An 11,893-nucleotide genomic window follows, 5' to 3' on the forward strand; every position below is an offset into this window, starting at 1 on the left:
ATCGGCTCATTCGCGCCACCCCTCTCCCAGGAGGAACGTCAACTAGATATTAGGGTCCAAAACATTCTCCCTTCTATTCTAAAATTACTTTTGGTCATGAAAATTTACATCATCTGCTGGAGATACTCCATCCGTTTTTGTTAGTCTGCATATAAATTTTGTATGAAGTTAAATTTCATAAAATTCTGTCCAACTTTATTATAGGAAAATATCAATATTAAAAATATGAAATCAGTATTATTAGATGCATTATGAAATTATCCATACTGTATAACATTAGCATAATAGATGTTGAGAGTAATTTTTTAATATAAATTTGATCAAACTCAGCATAGTTTGACTTCAAAGGAATCTGATATATGCATAGTTTGACTCGACCCGATAAACACGCACGGACCGGAGAAACTGCAACGAACTGAAGCGGACGGACGTGACAGAGAAACGTACGCCGCCATGCCGCGCGTACGTGACAACGGTTCCCCGCCCGTCCTTCCGCCGACGGGCGTGGCCCACGTCCGGGCACACGAACTTTGACAGCCGCCCGCTCCCCGCGGACTCCACCGGCCCATCCCCCTAACTCCAATCCACCTCCGCGGTCCCCTCGGCGCGTCCGCCCGCCGCGCGCACCATCCCTCCCCACTGGACCGAGCCCACCGCCCAGGCCGCAAACAAACCACGTTTGCCACGCTCGGGCAGGGCGGCGGAGAGGGCGGTCCACCGTGCACCGGGAGCACGTGGGAGCGGGGCCACCGACGACCTTTCTTTCACCCCCGAGCGAAACCGACCTTGGGTACGGCCCCGACGGAGATACAACCGAGGCTTTCGGCGCCGAATCTCACATCCGCCACCTGCCCCGCGCGATCCGGGCCGTCCGCCCCGCCGACCGACGGCCCGATGCGCGCCCGCGTGTCCGGGCAGCGGCCGCCCCGACCCCACCGCGACGCGAGCGGTCAGCACCACCCGCCTGTTTGAAATCCCGCGCGGGGCCCGCCACGCAGTGAATTCCCATTTACAAACCCCGCACCGCGCGGATCTCCACCCTACCCAGCCGTCTCACTGACAGCGTCGCCCGACGTACCACCGGGACCACACGTCGGTGGCGGTGGAGGGCCGGGGGCTGGATCTCCGGGGGGTCGCGGGCCGCTGCGCCCGAGGAATGAGACAATTTAACTCCTCGGCACCATCACCACCACCAGTAAACTGCGAGTCCTCCCCGCTGTTCCTCTCCCTCTCTCTCTCCAGACCACTAGGCTCTGCTCCGTCCCCCAAGGCAGTTTTGGTTTCGCCTCTCCGGCGAAGTCACCCGCCGCCGGACAGGACGGGAGGAGGAGCTCCTCCGATCCAGCTCGACCGGATTGGATAGGGGTGGATCGTCCCGCGCCGGGAGGTAAATTGATACTGCTCATTTAATACTTTCCTAACAATCCTCCCCTTGCCCCCGTCGATTCCGGTGTTCGGATCGGCGTCCGCTCCCTCCTCCTGGTGCTAGCATCCCGATTGAGTTCGGCTGATTGGTTCCCTGCCATACGAGGCGGAGCTCCGATTCGTCGGCCCCGACCTTTCCTTTTCCTCGCCTTCCTTGTTGGACGATTTCTGATCCCGATTCCGGGGCCGTCTCCTCCAGCTGCTGAATCTATATAACCCCTCCTGGTCTTGCCTCTTCCGCAGATGTGTTGAGCTTGTTGTGTCCTCCTTGTCCGCTAGCACAAGCAATGGGAGACCTTCCCGATCTCGACCGCGCTCAGGCTGCCGGCGCGGGCCGGCGGGACAGGCTCGCGGCGCTGCTCGAGCTCGCCGCGGCGGACGACGTTGATGGGATGAAGGCCGCGCTCGAGGGAGCTGGCGAGGAGGCGGCCGAGCTGGCCGATGACGTCGGGCTCTGGTATGGCCGGAGCAAGGCGTACGAGCCGCGCACGCCGCTCATGGTCGCGGCCACGTACGGCAGCGCGCGGGTCGTCTCGCTGCTGCTCGGCCGCGCCGGCTGGGTCGATGTAGCTCGTCGGCCTGGCGGCGATGGCTTCACCCCGCTTCACTGTGCCGCCTCCGGCGGCTCCTGCGACGCCGTCCAGGTCGTCAAGATGCTGCTTGACGCCGGCGCGGACCCAGCTACTGCCGACTCCACCGGCCGCGTCCCGGCCGACGTCGTCCGGGCTCCTCCGGCTTCGGCAGACGCCCTGGGCGATCTCGAGATACTTCTTGGCCGCCGCCGGGCCCTCGCCGTCGCCACCTCGGCGGCTTCTGGCGCGTCGTCCCCGCCGCTTTCGTCCTCGCCAGACGACGAGGGCAACAGGTCGCCGTCGTCGCGCTCGTCGTCGCTCTCTCCCATCACCGTGGATCGCGCCAAGAAGGAGTACCCGGTGGATCCGACGCTGCCGGACATCAAGAGCAGCGTCTATGCCTCGGACGAGTTCCGCATGTTTGCTTTCAAGGTGCGTCCGTGCTCCCGTGCTTACTCGCATGACTGGACCGAGTGCCCCTTCGTGCACCCCGGCGAAAACGCGCGCCGCCGTGACCCCCGCAAGCACCCCTACACTGCGGTGCCTTGCCCCAACTTCCGGCGCCCTGGTGGCTGCCCCAGTGGCGATAACTGTGAGTTCTCCCATGGCGTGTTCGAGAGCTGGCTGCACCCGACACAGTACCGCACCAGGCTCTGCAAGGAGGGAGCTGCTTGCGCCCGCCGCATCTGCTTCTTCGCACACGATGAAGATGAGCTCCGCTATGTGCCTCACAACAGTGGTGCGGGTCTGCTATCACCCCGTGCAACTTCATCAATTGACATGACTGCCGCTGCTGCACTTGGGCTTCTTCCTGGGTCTCCCAGGCACTTTGTGCCGCCTCCTGGATCACCATCTGCCGTGAACAATGGCGGAGCTGCTTCTGCGCATTGGCTTCAAGGTAGCAGGCTGCGTTCTTCTTTCAATGCAAGAGACGCAACCGTTGAAGACCTTGGCTTGCTCCTCGATTGGGAGTCACAGTACCTTGGGGCACTCTGCCTCCCTCCCAGCAGCCGTCCGCAGCCCCGGCTTTCTACCGGCCTTAGCATCAGGCCTACAGCAATTGCCCCCACCAGTCTTGAAGATATGTATGCTTCACAGATGGCAATGTCACCGAGGTTCACCAATGATCAAGGTCACTCAGCCTACTCGCCAGCCCACAAATCAGCCATCCTTAACAAGCTTCATCAGCAGAAGGGTCTCCTCTCGCCTGTCAACACCAACAGAATGTACTCACCAAGGGCTCTTGACCCGGCAGCGCTTGTCCATTCTCCAATTGGCGGCATGTCTCCTCGATCCCCTCGGCTCATGGAGCCAACATCGCCCATGAGTGCCCGTTTCGGAGCCACTGTCCCACAGCGTGAGATGTATGAGCAGTTCTCTAACCTGAACAAGCACCAGCTACCATCCGTGGGTTCGCCGCGGAATTCTAATGCTGCTTCATGGGGCAACGTGGGTTCTTCCCCAATGGGTAAGGTTGACTGGGGTGTTGATGGTGAGGAGCTGGATCGGTTGAGATGCCCTGATCAACCAGGGTTTGCAGAGAAGGAGCCAGATGCGCCATGGGGGCGGTCACTGAACAGCAACAGGGGTGAAATGCAGCTGGGCATGTCGGGAGGCATGGCTTCTGGATCGGCAAACAGGCCTGACTGGAACAACCAGGCTGATTTATTGGATCAGATGGCCATTGGTGCTTGGCTTGAGCAGCTGCAGACGGATCAGAAGTGACTGAAAGAGGCGGCCAAGTCCACAGTTGATGAAACCATCATTTTGCAAGGTGGTTATTTACCAAAGAATAGTTGCTGGTCCTAGTAAATAATAATTATTCATTTTTATTCTTGAATTTTTGGTGGCAAAGTCAGAGATGGTGTTGAAACAAACAAAGCATCCGGTCACAGATTGGTAGCTGAAAGCAGTTAAGGATATTCAGTAAACAACCTCTTCAGTGTCCTAACTAGTATTCTTTTGGTTAGTTCAGGCGGGTCTTGAATACAAGATTCCTCCAAAGAGACTAGAATTGTCAATTCTTGATCAAAATGAATGATTATTTTGTGATAACATTGTCGATTGCCGTCTGTTTTCGCTCTGTTTTTTTTTCTTTAAAAATCTCATTCTGTTCTGCTGCTGATCCTGTGATGTATGGTCCTCTTTCGTTTTGCCGCTCTGCGGTTTTAGTAAAACATTGAAAGCAGTATTGTTACTGGACAGTCTGTATGCTTCAAAACGTGGTTCAGATAAATGTGATTATCTGCTCTACAGATGATGTTTATCTTTGCCAGACCTGCATTTCGTCAATGACACGGGAACCGAAATATGAATGATTTTGTATAATGCCTATCTATTTTCTGTATCAAATGTTTGTGGAACTGTGGACCGAATAATTATGATTCGAACTTTTAGCTGTGAAGTGAAGAAGCAGGATCTGTAGTTGCACCCTTGCACTATCTTGCATATCGGGTAAATCAGAGTAGATTCCTTTTGTATTAGTTTGTCGCGAAATGAAACGTTCGCGAGGTAAAAATGCATTTTTACGCGGAACATTTCTACACATAATTGCACAAGGCACCTCGTAAGCTCAGATCACATCGTTAGGACGCATGCTCCTTTCCGTTGTTGAAGGGTTCTCTCTTCTCTTGTTCAGAGACTGAATAAAGAACGTTGGTTCAAAGTTGAATATTCACTGACTTGGCGGCATTTTTTACCAAGGACGTACTACCATAGTTCCTTGCTCCACATGTGTCTCTTCGTGCTGAGCCACCACCCTGGTCAGAGATGACGAATAAAGCAGCCGCCTCCCAACAAGAAAATGCGTGGGCGGTTCGGTCATAAGCGTTGAACGAACAGTTCTAGCCAAAGCGAGTTTCAACTACCATGACATGGCATCGTTCAGCAAATTTAGACTTTGAACCCTAGCGTGAGGTAAACGATCATCCGCAGCAGGCAGTGCGCTTTATTTGCACAAGAACGTATGGATAAATTTCTAGTACAGTGGTAATTGACGAACTATGCAACACACAAAAATGCTTTGGGTGCTTCGGGTGCTGTTGCCAGAGATGAAAATGGTGATTTTATTGCTACAGTAAGCTGGTTCATCCCTCATGTTGGTAATTGACGAACTATGCAAAACACAAAAATGCTTGGATAAATTTCTTCTGCATTGGTAATTGGCGAACTATGCAACACAAAAACGTTTGGTAATTTCTTGTATAGTGGTAATTGGCGAACTATGCAATTGCTTGAGTTTTATAAAGAATAAAAGCTATTGGTGAACTTGCACGAAGCATGATAATGAGAGTATTGACAATCCTACAACGTACGAAACTGCAAGTATATTGTAAGACTCCAGTCGATTTCAAACAGTCACCCACAAACCTGTGCTGCAACTTTTGTAGCACCATAATACGAGGAGTACTCTGATACAAGTGGACAGTATCCACTCCTATTGCTTGAAATGTAATCCGACTTGTTCAGAAACACATATTCACAGTTCTAAAGGATCATTTCTGCAGAGTGATGGTACACCAGACACATCTTGCGGGGAGACTGGCAAGTGTGGCAACCAAGCTCATGTTTCAACTCCTAGGTGTGTCTGGCTCTTCTGTCGGAGTTGAATTTGGGTCTTCAGTCACGCTAACTTCTTCTGATTGTCCAGGTTGGTCAAGCCCATTTACGATGTAATTTGCTGTTCCACACACAAGCAACACAAATTATTTTACCTCAAACTGTGAGCTTCTTATAATGTACTAAAAGATATGAAGCAGCATGGTGCAATTGCAGGTACGAGGCTAGGAATGTAAACTTGTGGACATAACTCTAAGAAGCAAGATAGCACATAAAAGGCATTGCAGTATACAGTATTAAGCTGATGAAAAGATTGTCTGTAGTTCAAAATATTAAGAAAGCATGGTGAAAATGATGAAGGATTTAGCAAGATGTTAACAATAAAACATGACTGAAATCATACTGATTGAGGGAGATTGAAATTGGCCCGATAGAGATCAATATCCATGGCCGTGCAATCATAATACCATGACCAAAATCAATGATCAGGTACAAGTTAGGGCCCCAATTTACGATCAGATATTTAAGTTATCATGTATGCCCAATATTAAGTATTGTCTGCACAAGCATTCTTTTTTTTTTGTCAATCGTAGAGGATCTAATTCTCGTTCTGTACCTGTTGTAGCACCCCTGATGGCCATGTTCTCTACAAAACGAATTTCATCTTCATGGTTGCTCACGAACTTTGTCTGGTTTTGTTGAGAATTTGATGTCCATTAGTAATATATCCATTAAAACATGTATACATACATATCAAAACACACTCACAAGTTCCTTGGACAAAATATTCAGGATTCTATCAATTTTTGCTTGATGCTTCCGGAAAAACGGGCGCAGGTATCTTCTGTACACATGCTTTGATCCCTGAAAGACAGAAAAGGACACCTCTATTAGTAATGACTAAGGACAATAATTATACCAGATAATTTAGATTTAACTTCTAGTCAATAATTATGTCATCTGGCCGAAAAGCAGCAGAAAATTTGTAACACGGACATGAACATGATGCTTAAAGCTCTATACAAAAATTTAAATCACACGCTTTCGGCTACAAAATCAATTAATCATAGCACGACTCTATCTTAAGGAAAAGAATACTGGGCCAAGGAATGCACTGAGAACAGATGACTCACAAATTCAGTTAGTGCCAAATATGCCACAAGAAAAAGGCCCTCTTCCAAATATAACACTCAGATTTTGACCAAGTCCCAAATATTCAACTTCAATTAGTTGACTGTTAACAGACAATTGAAAGGAAAAAAAATTGGCCCTTTATGCTGATTTTTATACATGTCGTGTAATAAATGTGTGCATCATATTCCAATTAGTTGGTAATAAAGTTTGGAAGTGATACAAAGGACCTGGTGAAATTCTGAGTGGTACTTTGAAAGAGGAACTTTTCGATGGAATATCTGGAACCGGCAAAATTCTGGCTGGCATATATGGAATTATGTTTCGTTTCAGATTGCATAGCCAAGAATCAAATGCCACCGGCTACATCATCCTATGAGAAATATAAACCTTGCAAATTGTCAGCTTCCACTACAACTGCACTCTTTAATGTCACAATCATATCAATCGACTAACCATCCGAATTCTCAACTGACCAAGTCAAGTGAGTTTTCAGTTTTATATTTCTTGATTCTGATAACCTTGGTGTAGATAAAGTTAGACATACCTCTGTCCAACATCGATATTCATATAAAACATGTATCATTTGCAAAAACTACTCCCTCTGTCCCATAATATAAGAGTGTTTTGGACACTACACTAGTGTCAAAAACGTTCTTATATTATGGGACGGAGGGAGTAGTTCGCTACATATTAAGTTAACAACAAATATCATGTAAAAAAATATGTTTTGTTTATTTACTTCTCTATGGATCATTTAAACAATAAAAAAAGTTATAGCGCACAGCTTTCGGTTGTACATATAGATGTAGGAATACAAAAAAAGAGATTAACATTTTGGAAAAATAGTTGGTTTATGACTTACACCATTTGAAGGAAACTGGAGCCATATAAGGATAGCAAATTTCGCATGGTAATAGAGAGGAACACTGCAAAGCAATAACAGGGTACAGAATGATCAAAAATATTTTCTAGGAGAGGTAGAAAATAACTCGCTTAGAATGGTTATAATACAATTAGATGCATCATACAAGACATTCACTAGAGAAGAAATAAGAGATGTGGCCATTGCCCGTGTTGACAAAATAACTTAATATCAAACTGAAGCGTTCCAATATTACTCTGCGTGTTTTTTAACTCAAATTATTCTCAGTGCTTCCTAGGTTTTTTCAGTCCTAAACCGTTTCTAGCAATTTCCTACTGGTTGCAAGTTCCAGTACAACTTTTATGTCCAATCATGATTAGGAATGGGTTACACCTGTATGGGTTTGTTATTCTACTGTAAACCAGACAATCTATGGCCTCCAAACCAGTCTGCCTTGATAAACTAGTTTTGGATTTCAAAAATTTCAAGATCTGATTCAGGGAAGTAATGAGTTACGCTTTAATAAGTAATATATAGAACAACAGGAACCCGGCCACTCCTGTCCCCTTTGGTATTTGGAACTTTATTACTCACTGAAGTAAAGCAGGCACTACAGTCCATGCCAGTATGCTAACTTACCAGGCTACCAGCAATCATCAAGGGCTGCGGTGCAGAGGTTCGGTTGAAAGATAACATACACAAATTTAATAAATCATCATGGGACAGCACACCTGAGACAACTATTTACATTTTTACTGCAGTTTACCAGTAATAACAGGATGAGGGCCAGAAATAATCACAATCCACAAATACAGGATACATTCAATAAACTGATGCTACTTAAATACTTACTATAGGTGAATACAAGCATTATGTAGTACTTTTCGTGGGAAATTCACAAATACATTTTATGGAACTATAATAGTTTGTACAAAAATCAATTTGGTTGTATATCAATTGTGTCCTATAACTATAAGGACGTATTACTTCCATATGTAGGACATATTCAGTATTCAGTATGCATATTTGCATTTAAAGATGCCTACATGGAATCTGATACCAAAATGCAAGGGGCAGCTACAAAGGGATACAAAGACCCCACATCGCAGTGTCATTACAATTCATATCAATGCCACAAATAATGAGAAAGTACTCTTCGACCTTGACAAATACTGTTCATACCTTGAAACAAGCTTATCAGCAAAGGATTCCACAATGCTAAAAGATCCATATGCTGCAAAATAATTGGATATTAAATGTTACAAGCAACAACAGATCTAGAAAATCTTGGGCATGAAATTAAACAAAAATAGAGTGAAGATACATGTGCTTTTGGAAATATCCATTTGTGTCCACGTAAAGTGAATTTTATCGTTTGTTTCCTATTGTTTAGAAATGTACATACAAATCTCGTAATAAAATTATTACACCATTGAAGCCACTATAGACCCAAAGTGGTCGGACCCTTCCCTGGACCCTGCGCAAGCGGGAGCTACATGCACCAGGTTGCCCTTTTTATTGAAGCCACTGCACCGAGATTTTTTTATTTGAAGAGTACAGATACCCATATGGAAAATTTAGAAAGGTAATTTCACTTTCAATTAGCATAACTAAATACATCAATATGCCTCAAAAAATGTCCATTGAAAGAAGTTGCTTCACAGTAGAAATGAAAATTTTAGTACAAATTCATTTATTATTTACCTGCCCAATAAAGGAGCAACCGTTCTTTCTCATCTTGATCTTTCTTTTCTATAGCCCTGTACGTGGAGTATACAGGTAGACCAATGCCCACCGCACAACTGTACCAGCACATAGTGAGGATCATATGATGAATTTCTTCCACAACAAAAATAATAGCTCATCTATTAACAGGGTTGCTACAATAAGTATAGGTTGCAACCTCCTAGACAATTATCTAACTACATTAGCATCTTGCCACTTTGATAATACAGATTGTGCTCGTCTCATGTAGCTAAAATTTAGGAGATGAGCATATGCATATGAGATGTGACACTTGCTTTCAGCATAGACCAAATAATTAGCTGTTACTAATATGAACAAAATACTTAGTGATGATGGCAACAATTTGACAGCGTGTAGCAAGATAAAAAAACTAAAAATGTGATGATCTCCAAATGATAGTACAATTATTATTCACTAACACGCTCAATGCGCCTAAAAAGCACAATAAGCAAACACCTTAACAAAACGAACTAGCCAAAGAAACAATCAACTTACGAGAAGCATGACATGAAACCAGATGAAAACCATGCCAATTAATTTACAACGTTTCAAGTATACCTGGCTGTGCGGATGACAACATTTGAGCTTAGTGGTGCCAGTAAAAGCCGCAAACCAACCTATGAGATGAAATGCAGTCTCAGGATTTCAGCACAAAGCATAACTTTTACTCGCAAGTAACGATTGTATCCAAGACGAAGTGAGAACCCATCCAGGATGCTTGCGAGTTTAGACAAGTTATCAGACAATAACACAAGACAAATTTACAATCGATTGCTCAGCCAGAAGTCAGTATCAACATAACTATCTGAAACTCGAAAATCCAAATGCAACACTTAGAGCCATTGCAAACACTACCACTCTATGTTTCAATTCAACTACTTGGATCGCCAGAAACGAACCACAAGAACACCAAACTACACCAAACAAGATCAAACCCTGTCACACCGACATACTTTGATTTGGTCAATAGTGACTATGCACTAGAACAGAACGGTTATTTTAAGCTGACTCCAGTCATAATCTAAAAAGTCCATCAAATCGAAATCAAATTTGACCATATTGCAAATAGCAGGGTAATAATTATAATGTCTGCAGCAAAGCACTTCTCGCCTAACCTTACTCACTCTTCACCGCCTCACACGCCCTCCTAGTGCAAAATCAATGCATGCTTCGGCGCGAGCCCATCACCCAACCCAATCGTCTCCCCAACCGAGCAGACTGGGCGAAATTCCAACACGAACAAGGTGCAAGCGCGCCAACAGCAACACCCCACAGCCTCCTTACGAGGAGCGAGATTCCTCGCGCGACTCGTGCGATCTAGGGTTTCCGTACGAGGCAGGGTTTGGTGGGAGGCGCGTACCTCTCCGGAGATGGCGGGCGCCAGAAGAGCAGCCATCGGTCGCCGCGGACGAGGAGCCGGGATCCCTAGACGGCGCGCGGACCCAGGGTGGGAGGCCGCTGCGTGGAGAGCAAGGGATCCGCGGCGATCTGAGCTCCGGGCGCGAGAGGAGGAGGGCACGCGCACAAACCTGCGGGAGAAGCGACGCCGGCCGTAACGAGAAAGCCGGGAGCAAAAAAAGTGGAGATGATTTAGCGCACTAGGCCTTTTTCCGATGGCCAGCGATCTGCGCCGGCGCACCGGCCCAACAGTTGGGCCGGTCGAGCCCGAACCGTCCGATGCGGTCAGCGCCAACCGTCAGATATGCGCGCAAAGTGAGTACCTAATGAACCGTTGCAGCAAAAAATGGTATGTTATGTTGCAACCGTGCTAAAGACGCGCCACAACGGGGAAAACAGGGGAGCTAGATCCCCCGCGTCTGTTCGTCCCCAACCCGCGGCGGCGGCTCCCCAACCCGCGGCGGCGGCGGCCGGATCCGCCGGTTTTTTGTTCCCCACGACCTAATAACCTTCGAGGAGGGGCTCCCTCATCTATCAAGACGCCATGTGCTTGCTTCAACCATGTCGTACATCCGCAACGACCTCCTTGCCGCCATGGATTTGGGCTCGAGCTCCGCTGCCGTTCATGGCCGAAGCCCACTGAGGAGGGAAGACCCTGGTAGTAGTGGACCGGTGCTGCAACGGTACTACAACCCTGGTGTGGTCTTCCAAGATGCAGCACGGCATGGCCGGGATGAATTTGATCTGGTATGAAATTCAATTGCAAACCCTAGATCATTTTGTTCACAAAAAAAATTTTGCAACCTTTGATGATCATGAGATTGAAAAGAGATGTTGCCAACATGCTTGTGTTTGTTTTTTGTGTAATATTGCTAATATGTTCTCAATTAATGCTAGTAAGATGTTTCTTCCTGCTGGATGTTGATAAAATGTTACAAGCATGTGTTGCATTTGCTTCATGCTACTTGCTAGATGTTGCATGCTGCATCCTAAAATGCTGCATGCAGGAATTGTTTTTGGGTTATGATTGCCATGCTGCGTCCACTTTTTTTTGTTCGTGCTTTTTACGTATTTTTTCACGCAGCAAAAAAAATGACTTGGTTGCTGATTTTGTTGCAGAATGTTGCTGTTGAGCCATCAATTTTCCTTGACGATGATATGCAAAATGTTGCACATGAAGAAGAAGAAGAAGAAGAAG

The 11,893-nt window shown here is 46.6% G+C and overlaps 2 protein-coding genes across 2 annotated transcripts; one reads left to right on the plus strand and one right to left on the minus strand.

Annotated features, from left to right (window-relative positions):
- Nucleotides 1-1,166: 1,166 nt before the first annotated feature.
- Nucleotides 1,167-4,069, plus strand: LOC123188213 (zinc finger CCCH domain-containing protein 50). The gene is made up of 2 exons (XM_044600251.1): nt 1,167-1,387; nt 1,669-4,069. Exon 2 carries the CDS (start codon nt 1,713-1,715, stop codon nt 3,720-3,722), a length of 2,010 nt encoding a protein of 669 aa, XP_044456186.1. The 5' UTR covers nt 1,167-1,387; nt 1,669-1,712; the 3' UTR covers nt 3,723-4,069.
- Nucleotides 4,070-5,308: 1,239 nt separating this feature from the next.
- On the minus strand, nt 5,309-10,926 carry LOC123188214 (HVA22-like protein k). The gene is made up of 8 exons (XM_044600252.1): nt 10,658-10,926; nt 9,856-9,914; nt 9,256-9,353; nt 8,734-8,785; nt 7,552-7,615; nt 6,324-6,419; nt 6,172-6,244; nt 5,309-5,676 (listed from the first exon to the last, which is right to left on the minus strand). Exons 1-8 carry the CDS (start codon nt 10,691-10,693, stop codon nt 5,567-5,569), a joined length of 588 nt encoding a protein of 195 aa, XP_044456187.1. The 5' UTR covers nt 10,694-10,926; the 3' UTR covers nt 5,309-5,566.
- Nucleotides 10,927-11,893: the final 967 nt, after the last annotated feature.

The sequence above is a fragment of the Triticum aestivum genome, chromosome 2A (genome assembly GCF_018294505.1).
Source record: "Triticum aestivum cultivar Chinese Spring chromosome 2A, IWGSC CS RefSeq v2.1, whole genome shotgun sequence".
In the NCBI taxonomy this organism is placed as follows: Eukaryota; Viridiplantae; Streptophyta; class Magnoliopsida; order Poales; family Poaceae; genus Triticum; species Triticum aestivum.